Genomic DNA, 21,015 nt, shown 5'->3' on the forward strand with positions numbered 1-21,015 from the left:
TCTGTAATCTCGACAAAAAACTAACTTTTATTAAAAAAAAAACATGAATAATGTGTGTTTTATTATCTTCGGGCCCATAAGCTTGAAATAAAGTTGTGTAACTGCAAATTCGCACATTTGCGTCCTACATACAAGATTTAGGCACATAGAATTGCGCCAGAATTCAATCAATGTCGTTAATAATGAAAAAAAAACATTCTCGAGTTCAAACATATAATTTAAATTCAAACAAAACAAAATCATAACGTAAGTAGCCAAAACAACGCCATTATAATTTCAGTTTTGTCTCCAAGTAAATATATGAATAACATCACAATATAATTAATTTAAAACTCTAAGTTACGATCAATTATTACATTTGAATTTATTTGTCTTCAGAATATCACGTCTGAGATTTGTTCATATTGAAAAATATATTGACTGCACAGGAAGATGATGTCATCCAAACTGGTTTCGCTTAATATTCGGCTCGAGTTTTAACGAACCGTCAATATATCTTTAATATAGTTAGAATATTTTATGTGTATAATATAAATCTTTCATGGGGTTTGGAACCTCGTCCTTTTGTGTCAAACGAGAAAGACAATGACAGTAGTTTTGATATACAAATTTCTATAAAAAGCCAGGGAAATGTAAGCGAGGGAGGGATATATAAATCTGTTAATAAATAGAAAACTTGGGTTTAGAAGTTACCAGGAAGATAAAGCTAAATTGCAAATTATAAATATGAGAGAAGGAATGCAAAGATTTTATGGCTCATACAAAAGTATGAATATATTTAGACTATATGTTTTATTGCAACATTAGTATATAACAAACATGGGGAGTGCATGGTATGTTATATCTGTGATTCGCTCAGTTATTGTTACCATAGTAACTAGAGAGCGAACTCTATATTACCTTATATGTACCTTACAAACTTTATCTTAAGGACCCGTAACTTAAATACATGCTATAAGAATAGCAATTAACTCCTGTAAATTTATTAAAATAGCCTTTTTAGTTTCATAAACATACTTGCACACAAATATTTGAATATCTTTTGATTTATAATAAGATACGTTAAGCAACTTCACAGAATGTATCGGCATTGAAGACCAACAATAATGCAATGAACAAAATAGACTTGGATTTCAATGAATGCATTCAATTCACATTGCAATGGTTAAATAAAACAAAGCGAAAGCCGTAATTACTACTTATATAGGTTTATCCAGGGTTGAATTATTTGAAAGATGTAGTTTTATTAATAGTTACTTTGGACCTTCATAGTAATTTCATATAAGTATTTATTATTTCAATTAAACTTCTTTAGTGGATTGGGAGAGCTTCTCGCTGCCCAGCACTATAAAGAACTGAAAACATATATGTATGAAATTCCGCAACAGGAATTGACAAGTTCCATCCTCATATTTTAGCCTCATCACTGACACTGATCGCATATTAAAGTTATGCTTTAAATATTATTTCCTCGAAAATTGTTAGAACGAGATTAAATTTAGAGGTAAAATTGTAAAATGAAATAATTGATTATTTTTTCTAGAATAATTAAAAATAAATTACTGAAATGTATAGTACTCGCCGTATACATTTTTCATGTACAGATTTTATATCTTGATAAAAAATATGGAATGAATTGTATTACAAGGCTTCAATACATATATGTATATTATATATATGTGCATCGTCACTTCTATTACAAACTTATCATATCGGAGGCTTATCATTAGCTGACAATTGCATGTGTACATAATTGTAAAATAAAATATGTTGAACTACGATTCGGCTAGACTTGTTCAAAACATTTCAATGCTAATACATATAGCAATAACATAAAAATTCTGCAAATGTATGACATCATCGAAAGGCCTCGATGGATGACACAAGATGATTGAATCATAGACGTTCTCTAAATATATTATTTTAAAATAAATATTTACCTGTCTTCAGATCAATATGCTTTGGTGTCTTTTATGGGCGGTATTCATTTAATACCAAAATTTAAAATTTATTATATAAATAAATGTTATCAGTTTTGGATGGTTGAACATTCCTTTGTTTTTCGGATATCGTTATCAGTGTATTCCGCGTTTTGTTTGTTCAAAAAATTAGCACTTGCCTATAGACGAAGATGTTTAAATAATGTAGGCGTGGACAAGAAAGAGTGACCCCGTGCCATTTCCGTTGCGCCCGCGTCATTCGATCTGTTGAAACTTCTATTGCATAATGATTTTGGAACAAAACGGTACCAAAATAAATAATTTTAAAAAATTATAGAAAGTTACTGTAATTGGGATACATATCATTTGAAGAGAGTAAAATATGGTCAAAGTCGAACGAAACGAAATTAACGTCAAAAAAGAAGTTATATTCTAAATTTATATTTCTTACCAGTTCGCAAGTCAAGGGCAAGTAGGCAAGAAGAACTGGCAAGAAACTTTCAGCCACTCTTTTTACGCCCGAACCCAATAATTAATCCACAATCTAACTATCTAACTAATCAAACCGTGACCGTCGATCGATCTCCTATCTGCATCCCAATAACCAAACCCTAGGAAGGCAATCCATTTTTGGCGATGGATTGAATGCAATCTCTTCGCTCTTTGCACTTATATTTGATAATCAATTTAAATCAAATGAAGTAATTAAAACCGTACAAATTATATTAAAATATACATGTCTATGTTTAAAACATATCAAATAGCTTAATAATTATTTTACAAACTGGTGTAAGTTCAAATCTTAAGGTAGGATGTTGGCACAGTTTAACTGCCATTTTCATACAAAGGTCTATCCACATACGTATTTATTTATAAGAATTACGGCTTCCACATATCATTAATTATCATTAATGCCTTCTGACTCGAAAAGTACTGTTCTGTTGGGAAACGAAAAGCTTTTACGCTACGTATCTAATAACTAAACCACAGACACAGTTTCAAAGATTAAATAATGTTATTTAAAATAAAGTTTAAAGACAGTAGTAATTTAATTTAGCAAATTAGTCACCGACGCGGTATCCTTCGGAAAATAATAATTACCTATTGTTGTGCCTACTCTATTGCCCTACTTTAACTTGCCATTTTGTGAACGCAGTAGAGTTATATATTCTGGCAGCAGAAGTCTTTATATCTACGTGACTTATCGGGTCTCTGATAATGGCATTTTAACAGACTTCAGACCAGAAGGAATAAAATAACTCGATTAATTGATGATTCTTGGTAAAATGTAGTGATTATCATTTATACTTTAACGTGTTATGTATTTTCGTAAAATAAAAAGTTAATTTTATTGTAAGGATAACATTGTTACAATAAAATTAAAGTTTAAATGGAAAAAACTGCAAGTAAGATTAATGTCTCAATCCCTACCTGTAAGGCCGTTGAATAAAGATATAATGTATGAAATAAAGCCAACAGGTCCTCACAATAATCTATTAATAGCTAGTCGCATCTTGCCAACATTTTGCTTCAAGGTCTGTGGTTCGACAAAGTAAATTCTGACATCACATTAGAAAACAAAGGTCATACATATTCTTAGTAAAATAATGCAATGAAGCAAACAACAATTACTAAGTAGATTTAGATAAATATTTATTTTACTTTAAGACATGTCTACTGAATTATGCGGGCAACAAGATAAACTACTTGTCGTTTAACAAATAAATGTGTACGGAATAGATAAATCTTTACATAATTAAGCTATTTGTATAATTAGGATCGCAAAAGAAAACAACCAAACTATTGCATTATTAAGAAGAGATGAACGTAATAACAACAACAACAAAAATCATTTATTCACATATATAACACAATGTACACTTATGAACGTCAAAAAAAGAAATATTCATTAAATGATTCTAATTTTACATTTACTGGCAGTTCTCAAATCAAGGGCGTAGAACGGAAGAGAAGAACTGGCAATAAACTCTCCGCCACTCTTTTTAATCGCCAATTTTTTTTTACATAATGTTTGTAAGGAGCTGCAACCATTACACCATGTTCCATATGACATCTTGAGTAATAAAGAATAATAAAATAAATAAAACAACTGTGTACCTAAAATAAGTAAATATGTGTTGTATTCGTTATGTTTTTTTTTACAATTACATGTTCGGTCTGTGATTCAGAGGCCCAATAATTGCATTCTTTGACTAAACCTTAGCAAGTTGGTAAAGTCACAGTCGCAACTAGTGATAGCATACCTAGATGATTAAAATTATATACCTGGGTGCCAATAAGGCGCTTATAGAAATATTCTCACGCGGCATGTTGTTCACACCTAATGCATGGGAAGAACGCAACCAAGTGATTCGAATCATTTACACATCACATCATCCTTTATAATAAACCATGGACTCAGAGGATTTATGCAATAAAAAATACTCGATTTGCAGTAATTATAATTAGGTATTGCTTTCATGACATCAGCAACCTTGACGAAAGTCAGGAAAAAACAAGCCGCGGATCATTATGAGTTAAGTCATCGTACTTATAATTAAATTTATTATTTGTTCAATAAAATTACCAGGATGTTGCGTTAATAGACATATGTATGTTTATGTTAGTATCACCACATCTATGACTATCTTACCTGTTCTCCGGAGATTAAATTATTGTCATGCAGCACGCAAGCACTGGCCGGACAACCTCGACATTGTTCCATTCAATAAACAGGAATAATGATGAAGACGTACATCCGCCAATTTATTCCTAAAACTTTAAAAAAACTTTACTAAGTTATAAATTTGTGGTTTCCGAGAGGCGCAACTTATACGTACTAAATGTTCACGAAATTGTGAGAGATTATGATTCATTAAAATAAATTAAAATTAATGTATTTTGATGTTAAGTGATGTTTACAATTAGTGACCTATTACAAACTTTATGCTAAGGAACATAACAAAAATGAAGTGTATAAGTAAAAATGTATTCATAGCAAAAGGTTAAAATGGAATTAATAAATAAAATGGAATAAATTTTACCCGCACTCACAGATAGTGTTTAAAACATCGTTTAGTTACCAAAAATATATATATAATGGACAACACTTGTCGCTGTTCCATTGACTACACACAGACAATAGATTAAGGTATGTACGACCTAATGTAGATTTGAAACTACGTAAATCAATTAAATCTCGGAGAATTAAATACCGATAGGATACCACCAGGTATCATCTTATTTCTTGCCAATATAACAGATATAAGTTATTCGTTGCTCAGCTTGTTTGTTGTTATATTATGTCATTGATTAAAATACTTCAAATGTTAATCAGCATTCTGCACTTTTAATGTGGGTAAACCGGTCGATTTTATTAGAAAATTATTAACCTTATATTATTACCATGGAAATGCAGATGACACCTAATGTGAGCAACATCGTGACCTTACTTAGAAACTAGTGGTCAAACAACCATTAGACCACGATCTGAATGTGGATAATATTAGGTACCTTTGCTTTGAGGACGATGACATCACCCTGTCGCATTGGAGCCCGCGGCGCTAATCTCTTGCGAGAAGGTTACGCACGTTACAATCGTTATTGTTAACACATTATCGTTAAATTTTACAAAGTAGGTAAACCATTTTATGTAAATCATGTAAAGATGTTACAAAATCTAGACAATCAACGAGTGAATTGTTGTTAAAAACTTAAGGAATAATTCACGTATTAACAAAAAAACTACCCCATAATAGAGCAAACAATGGAGATTACATATGTATCACACTTAAACCGAGATATTGATTGATTTTATAATAAAGCACGCCTCGTTTGCACGTAGCAAATAAGAAAAAATATTTAAAGTGAATCCAGAATGATCTATACGACTTAATCGAACGAACAAAACATAATTACTTAATAGCAGAGTTTGAATTGGTTATAACGAACGCAAAAATTATATTCGGTTTAAAACACGTTCTCTATATTTTATGTAACAAATATAACGCCGGTCTGGAGAAAATGTTTATGGCCAGTTATATCAAATAAGGATTTTACAAAGTTCAACGCTCGTAAAATTATGTTCTTTTGCACGCATCTGAAGAAAAATGGCTGTCATAAAACGCTCATTATTAAGTGTAATTTAAGTCTTATTAATTTTATAGCAACAGAAACATTTTGTCGCTTGTTTATAAGAAGGTGCAGCGGCTATCAAAACCATAACATAGAAAATATTGAATAGTTATTGTATCTGTTCTATGTAAATGTTTAATATTAAAAAACATTATTTTATTATAATTATTTTTTGATCAGTAATACTATATAAATGAAGATAGGTTTTTCTGATGCATACCAACGATTTTTTGGTAGTCACACCTTTAAGTTTTCTCTATTGGAAACAAAACTATTTAACTTTTAACTAAACTTGCAAAACAAATTTTGCAAAACTAATAGTTTGTATTATTACTGCTTTTTTATATATGTATATGTCTTTGCTCTTCGTTATAAGGTAACGAAGTGTGAATAAATAAATACTACTATTTGGAAAGAGCAGTGTTGGCCTTTGAGCTGCAGCATGCGACTCTCATGCCTGAGGTCGTACGTTTGATCCCTGGACTACTGGAATGGACATTCTTTTTATGTGCGCATTTAACATTTGCTCGAACGGTGAAGGAAAACATCGTGTGGAAACCGACATGTCTTAGACCCAAAAAGTCGACGACGTGTGTCAGGCACTGGAGGCTGATCACCTACTTGCCTATTAGATTTAAAAAACGATCATGAAACAGATTCAGAAATCGTAGGCCAAGACCTAAAATAGGTTTTAGTGCCACTGATTTATTATATATTTTATTTTACTTATTTGGTAGACATGTAATTAATCACAATGTATTGTATTTACTTATTTAAGGATTTTATGAGTTCTGTGATCAAAATATATAATATTTATATACTGTAATATTTTACAACGTACGGTAAAAGCAACATTGTATATACATCGTGTAGGCCGTAATACTAAGTAAAGTAAATGGTTATTGTTCTTACAATTGATTGCTCAATTGAGTCCTACTTTGATTTTAGTTCAGGTATTATTTTTGTAAATTCAAAGGCTAGAAATAGGACCATAATATAAATCGATGAAACTCGAAACTTGAGGTTATCATACAGTTAAATTAACTGTATGATAACTCAAGTTTACACAGGCACAAGCTGACACATCTTCCAATTTCTGATCTATCACAATTACTCGGAATACAAATTCCATAATAAATTTTAAACAATATTAAAGATTAGTTATGGAATCAAAGCTAAACTGTATGAAACGCCATGAGAATAAGTTTTTATTTATGTAACGGGGCCATCGGGTGGTAAGCTCACTTGATGTTAAGTGATACCACCGCCCATGGACACTTACATTGCCAGATGGCTCGCAAGTGCGTTGCTGGCTTTTAAATAAATCTTTCAGTACATTTATGTTTTTTTATTATAATCATGATGTTATTGTAAAAGACATCAACGATCTTGAAGCTGTCATCTCGTTTGGGTCGCAGGTGTCATATTTTAAAGATAATCTTTCCGATAAAAAGTTCGTAATAAACAATAATGTGGGTTTGAACTTGTATTTGTTTTTAAAAATGTGGATTCCTTAAACATGGAGGTGGACTAGGATATTAGGTACTTATATATGTATTTGGAGATTTTATGACCAGCATTTACCGGTTTATGGATAATTCGAAATCACTTTAAGATAGTTTTTGGTTTTTGTAAAATTATTATAGTTTTTTTTTTGTTATAGAACAGGGGCCAAAAAAGTTTGAGAGGCCATCATGGAGAAACTGAAATTTCGTAAAGTTGTCCCTCGTGGAAATATCGCTGTACAAACCACACGAAAAATTAACTACGCGTACACTAACACTGCTTACAAACATGGCCCTTTATTGGTTCATTCCTATTATATCTGGAAAGACCTATATGTTATATTATGGGGTGTATTTAATCCCGAGGATTATGGGATGGGCTTCGGTATAGGATGCCCTACTAGATAGTACTCTAAAAACAGAGTTTGTTTACGTACCATTTGTGGAAAAACCCCAATTTGTTTTAAATATTACGAACCATCATATTGCAATTAACAGTTTCACTTATAAACCTATTAAATATTTTGTAATGTTTCTTCAGTATTTGTTATGGTTTCAATACTTGCTGCAGAAAACGTGTTGGATAACTCTGGATGATGTTCTGATTTTGATGTATACTATATTGAAAGAAGGTATCGTAGTAGTAGCTATAAATCTACGCAGAGAAGTCGCGGGAACAAGCCATTCTACAAAAATAACAAATAATAAAAATGTAATTAAATAAAAATAAGATATAACCTTTGATCCCTTTTAATTGTAAATCCATTTTATCCTCATAAAAAAACAATTTAATCTATATATGTTATTAATAGATTATTAATGCATCAAGTAATATTTCACTGGTCGTTGATAGCCAATGTTTTCAAAAGTTTCTATTTAAATTATACAGTCACTTCGTTTGTATATAATATTATACTTATTTCTCTTCAAATAATTTCATACGTTTATAAAGAAAAATTGCGTTTTGAACGTCGTATAAAAATATTTTTCAAACTATTCGAAGACACTTATAATTGAACATTTTGAGAGACCTTGGCATGAAAACGTAAAAATAAATTGATGATAATTCTTAAGTATTCTTTGTTTTAAATGCTTTTTGTACATATAATGCTCTAGCGTGTTTTTGTGTCTTTTTAATAGCATAAGACATTGAAGAACGCCAGTATCGTGGATGTTCTGCCAGAGGTCAGAGTGTTCAGTGACCGTGGCGGAGAGGGAGGGGTGAGGAAACGGCTTGTTAAAATACGCATCCAGAAAAATATCAACAATAATTATAAAATTATATAACGAACATTTGACAACAACGATAAGATTCAATAAAAAAAACTATTTTATTTGATTTTTTTTTTCTTTTTGAATAGGATGTCGCGTCACTCGTAAAAAATAAATGATCTCTAGAGAGGGTTAATCTTGTGCTACTTTGAAAATAAATAAATGTGACAAAAGATTTTAATTGCCTCAGAATCATGTTACGATTATGAGAAATAAATTCTTTAAATATGCCCTAAGTCTATATGTCCCAAGGATAGTAAGAATAGAATTCATTTACATTCAAAGGTATCTTCAAAACTCAGACTCAAATTACAGGAAATGGAATTTTTATGAATCATTATGTACAAAACGTAACGTCGGAGTCCTTTTAAGAAGAACGTACTTAGGTATGCTAAGTAGGTAAAGGCTTATAACCTGACTTCTTGTGGAATGTATGCGAGCTCTTTATTTCCATGTTTGGTTACAATTGTTCACCGTAGCATAGGTAGTTTAGCCCCATAGAATATAAAAGAGACACTGTTTAATGCAGTAATTTTTTCGGTTATAAAAATAGCAAATTGGAGAGAACAAAAAGTGCGGTAAGATTTGAATTCGAGTAAGGGTTTAACACATATTTACAATTCTTTGGGATAAGGTTTTGCCTATAGAAGTGAGTGTTCAATATTTGTGCAAATGTAAACCAAACAACGGAGTTGGTTAAAACATCTCAGTACGGGGATGGGTAAATTGATTGTATTATGTCATCAAGAAGTGACAGGAAACATCAAGATGATAAAACTTAGTGGGAGCCGTCTCTGGACGTTTGTCCCATCAAGCAGCAAGAACTTATTACGGTTCATTATTCATTAACAGTTATGGCGAGGCTTGGTTAGGACGCACATCCGCTTAAGATGGTCGTGACAAAACTACTAATGTATAGTTCTATATCATCCACTTGGCAATTGCGATTTTTTTACCTGTAATCTTAATTACCAGAAAAATCTAGAATAGTAAACTTCGTACGAGTTCTAGAATTTTCAATCGTATCAAAGTCCATTATTCTCATCTCATGCTGGAGACTTGTTTGAGTACACAAGTTAATTTCGGCTTTATTTAATTACTGATACCAAGGACAAGTGTATGAATATTTTTGCAATTATTTCGAATTTACATCATGTCTTGTGAGTACAGTTGGATATTATAGTTATGCATATGAATTACACGATTAAGACTTAGATCTGTTTATTTTAATCAAACTAAGTGATTATCATGGTGTGTTATTATTATTTCATCACCTGACCGCAGAAGATAAGCATTTCCTACAAGAGGTTTAACCTTGAGTTTTAGTGAGAAAACATGTGGCAAAGAATTTGCCCCATTTTGACCCAGGTCAGGGCAAGATCGGATTAAGTCACTTTTTTTTATCCGACCACCTAACACTTAGTTTTTCTTTTGTCTGATCAGTTTATAAAACATAGCAATGAAAAAAACACACCGATGCTAAAAAACAATAGAATCGTGCCGCTCCGCAAAAAATATCTCTTGTCTATTGCGTCAACCGAAGCTTACGGGACCATACTTTAGGACACCGGATACCTCAAGTCGCCGAAACTGGAAACATTACCGGAAATAATCGCAGCAGACCACTTTACCACGGCACACAAATGCTTTAAAGGGAAATACAGCATGCATTGTACGTGTTAACATACGAAATAGTTTTAAAACAACTTCGCAAATAAAATAAAACCGCTTATCTACACCATAAACTATATAATATGCGGCGCCAAGCCAATGCCCTCGATGTGCGAACGTACTGTGTCGTCAGGTGAATATATGCAATACATATTTAAAAATATTGTAGCTGGGTGATGTCTGTTGATTAAATATTATTCATAATTTCTAAATATTCAGATATTACAGACTAGTCTATCTTTAGAATTGGTTCAATGACTTTAATATGTACCTACTATCAACGCGCGATGGTAGATAATCGCGCAAAAACTAAGGAATTCATAAACGACTTTCCCGCTTTCATTATTAAATATTGACTTTATATTATATGCAGTGTAAAGTGCAAATAGACGAACGTTTTTGGGGTCAAAAGAGACCACAGAGATATTATCGAAGAAATACTTTAATATTCTTTTTAGCAAAATATATTAAACCTAAAATACTATTTCGTCTTTAATGTAAGGTATTGAAAATTAATAAATTGAGAAGCATTTCTTAAGGATGTGTTTTAGTTGGTACGTCTCTCAATATGATATTTACACGTTGCTTAAAATATATTTACGCAGCCATGGTAGGCCTCTATATTAGCATTCATGTTATTGTATGCGCGACCTACATTTAAACACTTTATTCTCTTAATACAAATCATAGGCGGTAACAAATTTCCAGTGAACAGCAAATATGTGCATATAAGGCGGCCTACCTTTAATTGGTATTAGAAATAAATCAGAACATGTCAATATTCATGTATAATTTAATGTGTAAAAGTTATGTTAATAAAAAAAATATAAAAACTAAATTGTATAATTTTATTAATAATTTAAATTATGGTTTATAATTTAATATTCTGGCCAATGTGGTACAATAACGTCACCAGCCGGTAGCCTATAATAGCTAAAAACATACTTATTTATAAATTACATCGATCGAATTCCTTAAATAACCTTAATAATTAATATAGGCGTATTGAATGGGAGATTGAGTTTTTGTTACGCCTTCCTTGAACCCATTTTAATGATCGAAATTCCAATAGATCAGGGTATAAGACCCATTGGCATCAAACTATTACATTGATTAACGTACATTGATTTTAGAAAAAATAATTTTTTCGGACTATACGTAGAATAATTCTCCAGAATTGGCGAATTGGCTAATAAAATACTATCCAAGATTGAGTTATGTTTGAAGTGATCAGTATCCCTTTTACATCTTGTTATCGCATATCCAATACATTATGTATGCCACGCAATGCATTATGCAATACGTCCCCCCTCGATGCCCCTGTTTTTAACTTTGCAGTCTGCATAATTACGTTATGGTAGAGAATGTTTTTTTTCCTCAACGTCGTCTGGATTGCAAGGACAACGAGTGCATTCAGAGAGGGTAACAATTTTAATACGCCACTTCATTCCATCGTCTTTTGTTTTTGCATACCTGAAAAGACATAAATAGTGCCTTACATATCTTCGTACCTTACAACTAAATTGACACGAATTGTGTATATCGTCGAAATCTGGTCTCTAGAAAGGTGTAAAATTCCATAAAACCACAACGAGATGAAACGTGTTCTCCCAAAGGGACTATAATCGCTGACATGAGAACAGCAAAGTAGCACAGGCAAGTAAAGGTCTAAGCTAAGGGCGCGGGGCGCGAGGCACGGGGGAAGGCATCGTGAATCCCGCGGATGTTCGGGTTCAATACCCGCGCCCGTTCCATCGCACCAGCTTGGTGGGAATCGTACAACGTTATTTAACCGTAGTAAATCACAGAACAGAAATCATCTACTATCAAAGAATAAGGATATATTGTGTATAGACTAGTAAATTACCATCGGCGAACATCAACACACAAAGGTCTAGCGGTCAAAACACACAACCAACTCATTTCTAAAATATTAGTAAGATAAAAAATATGCTATATTGCCACGTAACTATTTTGTGTTTAAACAAACGTTTGAATGATTCTGATGAATTCCTGGATTTTAATATAGATTGGTAGTGTCATATAATCATTAAACTTAAAAAGAAAAATATTTGGAAATGCAGCGTATAAGATTTAGGACAAGTGTTTCTTTGAAATAAATCGTTTTAGTAAAACAAATACCACGTATGCAATAATAATAGGAACAGGTACTAGTACAATTATTGAAACAGGTGTATCAAATCAACTGTAAAAACAAGGAAATTTTGTAATGAATATGAATAGTGGAAAATGAGAGCATGCACTTTTAATATTTAGATAACTACAATTGAACACAATAGTAATGAATACAAGAAAAAACATGATTGTATGCATACTACTATGCATGCTACTAAAGAGGCATTCGTTACTCAAATCAATACCTTAATAAATCTATGAGGGAGTATGGTTAAACCCATTAATCTCATAAACTATAGGTTTTAAATAAAATAATTTATTTTGTGTTGGACACCCCACTTATGGAGTAAAGCGTTTCGTATAAATTTGAGAATTGCAGGGCGAAAGCATCAAGAAACACCAAAAGTCATTAGATGATTTTATACAATATTTTATTCGGGGTATGACAAAAAACAATTTTAACTTATATAAAAAATAATCCAAAAATTATGATACAATTGTGTAATTGAGTTGCTAGTTTTAATTAGGTTTAATCGATAATTAAATATATTTATCAACAATGAAGTAATTTAAATTCGCGTTAATATTACCTATTCAATTTTACCTATTTACTTCACACTATATTACACAAGACTTTGTTACCGATATTGCTAAGTTTCAATAATACTATTATTATCATTTCCTACTGAGTATATTATTTTTTTGCGACTGAGTCTAGCTGATAGAGAACTAGCTGATGTGGTCTCTGGCAGAATGACCAGCGCTGTGGAACACTCTGCTCCTCAGCATAATGCTGAGCCAGGGCCATTTACAGCCACAGCACACACGCAAAATATGCTTGAGGCGGACCGAAGGGGAAAGGGAAAAAAATAATATACCTCTCTTTATATCTTTTATTTAAATTTTTCTCTTTGATTACTGCTGTGTTGTGTATTTATGTGTGTGTGTTTTGTTTGTAATAAATAATATGTCTATGTCTATGTCTATGTCTATGTCTATTAAATAGATAAAGACTTATTGAACGCGTTAATTTCTGGAATACGTTTGCCTTTTATAGTCCCTTCAAAGTCGATGAAACGAAAAACCGACAGTAAAAAGAGACAGACACATAAATTCATATGATTTAACGTAGAAGTTGATTTTGCATTATACAGTGTATAAACTTTAAATTAGTGTGTATTTAATAATTTCCGAAAAAAAACATAGATGTGCAAAAAAAGAGATTAAATTAAAGCATTTTTAAATTTTATCTAATTTATTTACATATTTTTATTTACATAACTTTAATTATAAAAAAACTTGTGAAAACTTATAACAGTAATTCAAAGTTTGTACACTATAATATCGCACACCCAGATCAATACTGCACTAAGTCAAAAAATCCCCGAATCGACTTATTTATATAGTTAAATAGGCATTTTTTTCCCGCACATACCACAAAGACAGCCATATCTTTATTTGCTAAAACAGCCAACAGATGTCGTGCTAAGTCTCTTTTGGCGAATGAATAACTGCCTAGTCGTACCACGAATAAGAATTTAATTCGAGTTACAACTTGTTCCTTTATAGAAGCAGCATATAGTGACGTTACGTAACAGTGAATTATTTTGTAATGGTTAAGTATTGTTGAATGAAGTAGAAAATTACTCCGAATTATTTAGATTTAATGCAGTGTTGGTGAATTTCCTGCTTCTGCTGTTTTGATAGTATTTCTAAATAATACTGTATTGGTGACGACGGTATGTTATATTTTTTTAATTATTCAAAAATAGTACAGTGTTGTTTGATAAAGCTGAAAATTAGTTAAATAATGCACTATTGATGGTAAACGTGAATAATGTTATAATTTCTGGAAATAGAGCAATATATTATTTTTTAATACTCAGAATTACTACTTATTATCTAAACTAAAAGAATACTTTTGAAAATTGGTTTTAGAATTTATTTTTAAGAAGATTTAACATATTTTTTGAGATAATGCAGTATTAGTGAATGAAATTGAATATTTTATGTTATTTGGCAGATGATGAAGGGTCGGGGTCTATTGTTGCTTGAAAAGGCATTGGAAGCAACGGCAATCGAGGCTGCGTCAACCACTTCACAAAGAAAAATAGAAATTTGTGTTGAAAATGAAGCAAAAATTTAGATGCATCACCATCATCAATCGTGGTATCACCAGTTACATGATTAACTATCACGGTATCACCTGTTGCAGCATCAGCTCTCGAGGTATCATCTATTGTAGCTTCAAATAAGTTTTTGACACCCGAAAAGAGTAATGAAAGAGATTTTATAGATGATTCGGATCGGAACGGATCCTACTTTTTCTATCCGAAAAATACAAAAATTCCGGCCACCTGTAATACCTAGACGGGTATCTTCGTCTTCCTGCTCAAGTACCTCTTCAGACTCAGGCTCATCGTCATCAAGCTCTAGCAGCTCAAAGTGCTCATCTGACAATGAATCCAATAGACCAGGCCCATCGGCAGAAGATACCCGAAACCGAAGCGGAGCGCGGTGCAAGTGAGATCGGGAGTTGTGTCCTTGCATACATTGAGTTGATACTTGCAAAAAAGGATCCTAATAATGATGTGATGTCATATTCTATAGCGACAATTGCTTTCGGCAACAAAAAAACAAATACTGACTATCTTTCTATGCTTACGCAGTTAACAACATGCTTAGAGTTAATTCCATAAGACATAATTTCTTCCGCGGGCATTCTCGAAACGAAGGGGACAACGTCCACAGTGTAATAGAAAAATAGATTAAAAGATACTTAAAATCTGTTCCTATTTATTGCCCACAGCAATATGCTACTTTAATTCGTACTGCGAAGAAAACAGGAGAGCCGTATCATGTAAAAGAACTTTTACACAATAACTTTTATGACCTGAAAGCCCTTCAGGAATCTAGGGGCAATAATTTTAATGTGGATGAGGACAATAACCAAGTCAAGTGGATTGACATCAAGCAACTTCGCGTTGAAAAGCAATATCCTTTGAGTTTCTTCTATAAAACATCGTACAGTGAGACTAATTTTAAGAAAGTTTGTGTTCGAAGGCGCTACAAAGATCAAAACTTTTCTCCGCAATTTCTTAAAGCATATACAGAAAAACAACCTGTGGCTGAAAACAAAAAGAGAGATATAATGGAATTAATTAAAAAATATATTTTTCCTACTAATTATGTCAACTCAGTTACAAGACAGCATTGAATTTAGAGTAGCACAGCACTTACAGGAAACGTAATTTCCTTCATTGAATTGAAAATTTCATATCTAAGTATCCTGTGATTGTTTTATTTTTTATAGAAAGTTTAAGGTAGTCAATAGATAATTATGAAAGTAAACTTGTGATGTTACATTAATTTTTGGTTTAAGATTGCTTTTTTTTAGACCCCAAACATGTAAGACTGTTTTTTTTCATAACATAATATAGCTGATCACACTGTCACAGTATATAATAAAAGTGCATGCTGATTTTCATAGATTCCATTGTTTTATTTACTGTTTTATGAATACATTCTTGAAATTGAAACAGATAATTCTTTGTTGAATATTTACGACCAAATATATTATGATAGGATTACACTGCATTATTTCAGAATCAATCAGTAAGAACGGAGTAAATAGAAATAATTTTTATTTTATTGGTTCAATAGTTTTACAACAGTGAATTAACTCGAAAAGTAAGGATTAAACACTTTATGTGAGTTTTTTACAGTAATTAACTAATGTTTATTGATAAGCATTTGGTTATTTACACAATATTTAAAAAATCTTAGTAATAACTTTACATCTTATATGATAAAACAGTTTTTAGTCGATACTCAAAAAAGTTATATTTTGACTTAGTGCAGTATTGATCTGGGTGTGCGATATAATGCTTCCTATATCACTTTCTTCCACGATTATAGATTTTATCAAAATTAAAATTATTTTTGTGTCATTATCTTGCAACGCAGATGTTGTTTTGCGTTATAATTAACATTAGAATTAATATAACCTAAGAACAAGGATATAACTTCCAAATAGAAACTTTAATGTCAAAAGTTGTTGACATCCCACATGGTCGGGGATCATAAGTGCTTAGTAAGTTTCGTGGGCAGGTAAGGTCAGCCTTGCACCCACGCGGACCGCTTATGTATCATAGCTTAGCACAAAGCACCAGTCATCTATTCGAAAACTATCTCAAGCGGTACTAAGCGCTGTACAGAATTATAGATCTTATGGTATTGTAATAGAGATAATTTTTAACTTCTAGTCTTAAGAAAATATAACATTTTAAATATCAGATTTATACTTGCAACATTCACCTTTGCCTAATGTGGCAAACGGATTTTAGAATGGCAGTAGTGGGTGGTAAGTGAAAGAAAATATATTTTTTAATATGAAATTGGAGGAAGTGGTGGATATAAGTTTCATAGATATTTTGCCAATATGTACAACTAGAGTAATGTGATATATTAAATGATACAAGATTTTGTTCACCATTAAGCATTCATACTTTATACAATCCTTCTTAATTTTTTAGACTTATTCAGTAAAAAAGTACAATATAATTTACCGTCCAGTTATCATAATGCCAATTATAATTAAAAAGTGCTATAACATTACGAATTATATAAAAAGGGTAAACAGAGGTTTCTTAGTACATATTTTAAACTGATATTTTATTATCATTTATTTGACTCAATAATGAGTGCCTGATGAATAAGTAAAGCAATAAAGTTATTGAGAATATAACAGTGGCGTTAAAGGCGTCTGATAATCGAGAATTATAGCATAATTTATGTAAATTATGGCTACATGATAAGTATGTATGTATGTGCTACAAATAAAGTTTTTCTTTAATATACTATTTTTTATGGGGCTAACTGAAAACTTCGATTAAACTTCGATTCGGAGATTAAAATTATTTAAATCATTTATTTTCGTTACTCGCCGTAGTACTAAATGCGGACCGAAATGCGGTATTCAATTATTAATTATTGGTGACTATAGTTATCGTTATTTTTGGTTAATATTAAAACATTATTATTATTTTGATTTCGCGCTAAGTAACTAAGTTGAATAAAAACTATGACTTCTGTAAACACCGACATACTGAAAGCAATGTAAAGTAAACATTGCCGTGTTAGAGCCAAAAAAAAGTAAATATTAATTAATAGTGCTATAAAACAATTACCTTGATTGTAAATTATAGCCCAGTTTGCAAAAAATCTACATAAAACAAATGTAGAAGCACATACACGTAAACTTGAAAGTAACGGATTTAATTTCTGACAAAATCTACATTTGAAATGGCGGTTTGCGTTTATATAATTAATAGGGATTTAACCTAAAATCTATCAAAACGAAATTAGGATAATTTCAAATTATTCTAAAACTTTAAAATTCAAAAATTACGAAATAATCGATAAATTAAAAAAAAACAATATAAAAAAATTATCGATTTTTATCGATTTTTCCTGCTGCTATTATTTAAAAATCGATTTTTTATTTATGCTGAATGTCATATGTCTAATAACCAATTGAAAAGTAGAAAATTCTTCGATTCGAAATCACTTCGATACATCCGATCCCTAAAAAGGCGATCGCTCTGATTGTATACCTTACGCATAGATGGGCGGAGGCAATTGAGTCCATTAGAGGGAGGCTCTAGCGGTTAGTTGGGACATAGCGAAAGCCTTCGATCGGGTGTGGCACAGAGCACTGCTCTCGAAACTTCCAGCCTATGGTCTTCCCGAGAAATTATGCGATTGGATCTCCAGCTTTCTGGCCGGTCGGAGCATCAAGGTCGTCATCAACGGAGCATGTTCCGACCTTAAACCCGTTAACGCTGGGGTCCCACAAGGCTGTGTTTTATCCCCGACCCTGTTTCTTCTGCATATCAATGATTTGTTGCAACTTAGCAACATTCATTGCTATGCGGATGACAGCACTGGGGATACTCTTTACACTGGCCGGGCAAGTATTTCTCGGGCAGATGTCGATGAGTACCGGAACAAACTTGTGTCTGAAGAAGAAACTCTACTACGTGGAGATGGAAAAGACATAAGTTTGCGCGTTTTCCGCTAAAAAACACCCTTTGTCGCTACTCCTCTTTTCGAAAACACTCTCCTTAAAGCTACAGCCAGCATTGGAATACTTGGCGTTGACATATTGAACGACGTTCAGTTTCGGGGTCACTTGGAGGGAAAGGCTAAATTAGCCTCCAAAAAGCTCGGTGTGCTCAGCAAGGCGAGACGGTACTTCACTCCGGGCCACCGCTTGCAACTATATAAAGCGCAAATTCGGCCCCACATGGAGTACTGTTCCCACCTCTGGGCGGGTGCTCCCCAGTACCAGCTCCTTCCACTTGACCGTATTCAACGAAGAGCAGTTCGAATCGTTGACGACCAAACTCACTCCGAGCAGCTTGATCCTTTGGCGTTGCGTAGAGATGTGGGGTCTCTCTGCATCTTCTACCGCATTTACCATGGAGAGTATTCAGAGGAGTTGTTCGGATTAATACCTGCAGCTGAGTTTCATCATCGGACGTCGAGGCAGCGAGGTGATACGGGTGGAATACGAAATTCCACCCGTATCACCTCGACGTCCACCGTTCCACAACTGCGCGTTTTTCTAGGCAGTTTTTGCCGCGCACCACCACTTTGTGGAACCAGCTGCCGACTGAAGCCTTTCCGAACCAAATCGACTTAGGGTCTTTCAAAAAAAGAGCGTACCAATTCTTAAAAGGCCGGCAACGCACTCGCGCCCTCTGGCATTGAGAGTGTCCATGGGTGGCGGTATTACTTAACATCAGGTGAGCCTCCTGCCCGTTTGCCCCCTGTTCTATAAAAAAAAATGTACGGTTTGCTTACGAATTTCAATTTACGTACATTACACAATTTTTTTATATTTTCTTTTAATTCTTAGACATAACTTAAGCGGGAAAACAAAACACACAATACAAAATAAACAATATTTATATTTAGATCGGGAGAAAAATTAACTAAAAATATATTCTGTAACTTAACATACCAAGAATATTAAATGGCAATACTTAATTCAAATTGAACGTTTAGCGATAATTGTATAATCTTTGTATTCTGTAGTCTGTACTCTGTATAAAAAACAGTAAACATGGAGGGTGATGAAAGTGACAGGTTTGTAAATATTGAAAACTAGAAAATTATTTTTATTAAACTTATATAAGACAGTTATTATATATTAAACAAGTGCAATAAATATGCAAAATATTACATGCTTTATTGTAATAAACCTCTGTTTTGTAGTGATCTCAAACCTTCAAGTGTTGCTATTATACGAGAAGTGTACGATAGTGAAAATGCCCACATCAAATTTGAAATGGAATTGGAAAGAGCACTCGAGGCTGGTGTTAGCGTTATTGTTATAGAACCAGAGCCACTCGGAGAAGAAACTGCCCGATGGATTTACGTTGGTAACCTGTTACATAAAGTGTCATTATATAGTGGATTATGCAGCATATCATCAGGTACTAAAATAAACAAAAGAGGTTTATGTAGTGTACAATAAAATTGCTCAATTATATATGTGTAGCTATTAAAATCATTCTAAGACCTCAACAAAATTTAAAATAAAGACACAAATCCAAAATTAAATCTACTATTATAAAATGAAAATATTGTTTATTAAACATAATTTATTCAAGGTCAAAAATTAATATTTAAGATAAAGAATGTTCATTTAGACTTATTTTGTTTTTGTAGGTTTAGCTTGGAATTCCTTGATGTGCACACCTTTTGGATTGGTATCAGTTCTTTGTGCTGGTTGCTATACTCTATCATGGCAATGGGATCCCTGTTGTAAATATCAAGAGGAAAAAGATCGCCGCCACTTGTCAACCATGCCAATGTTGAGTGACCTTACATCTGCTACACCTGTTGTACTGGTACGCACAGATAATAGACGAAAAATCATTTTGCACAGCACAGTATCTATTGCAGCAGTTACTATATGTCTATGGAGAATTTTCAAAACATTTAAGTGAACCTTATTTTGCCAAGCTATATTACATAAGCTTGTTTCGAGTATGGTAACTCAACTATACTTCTAGTGTCTTCTGTCTCAATTTAGTTTAATTTATTGTACAATATTGTATATTCTTATAAAGTATATTATGTTTGTATGTACACTTAGATAAATAATTAATCTGTACAAAATATATTTTGTTATAGTGTAAAATGCTTCTTAGTAAATTAAAAAGGTTGTTTAATGTAGTGTTTTAAGATTAATGATAACAATATGTTACAGACAAATAAAACTGATTTGTGTTTTATATATATAATTTTTATTTTAATGAAGTAAAATAGGTTTTCCTGCCTTATAA

The 21,015-nt window shown here is 32.3% G+C and overlaps 1 protein-coding gene and 1 long non-coding RNA gene across 2 annotated transcripts; both read left to right on the forward strand.

Annotated features, from left to right (window-relative positions):
- The first annotated feature begins 14,003 nt into the window (after window positions 1–14,003).
- Window positions 14,004–16,149, forward strand: LOC123689359. The gene is made up of 2 exons (XR_006750349.1): window positions 14,004–14,397; window positions 14,682–16,149. It is a non-coding gene; the product is annotated as an uncharacterized LOC123689359 (long non-coding RNA).
- Window positions 16,150–19,706: 3,557 nt separating this feature from the next.
- Window positions 19,707–20,964, forward strand: LOC110992713 (transmembrane protein 11-B, mitochondrial). Its single transcript, XM_022258638.2, has 3 exons — window positions 19,707–19,810; window positions 19,940–20,160; window positions 20,396–20,964. Exons 1-3 carry the CDS (start codon window positions 19,788–19,790, stop codon window positions 20,674–20,676), a joined length of 525 nt encoding a protein of 174 aa, XP_022114330.1. The 5' UTR covers window positions 19,707–19,787; the 3' UTR covers window positions 20,677–20,964.
- The last annotated feature ends 51 nt before the right edge of the window (window positions 20,965–21,015 follow it).

This window comes from Pieris rapae, chromosome 7 (assembly GCF_905147795.1).
Source record: "Pieris rapae chromosome 7, ilPieRapa1.1, whole genome shotgun sequence".
Taxonomy (NCBI): Eukaryota; Metazoa; Arthropoda; class Insecta; order Lepidoptera; family Pieridae; genus Pieris; species Pieris rapae.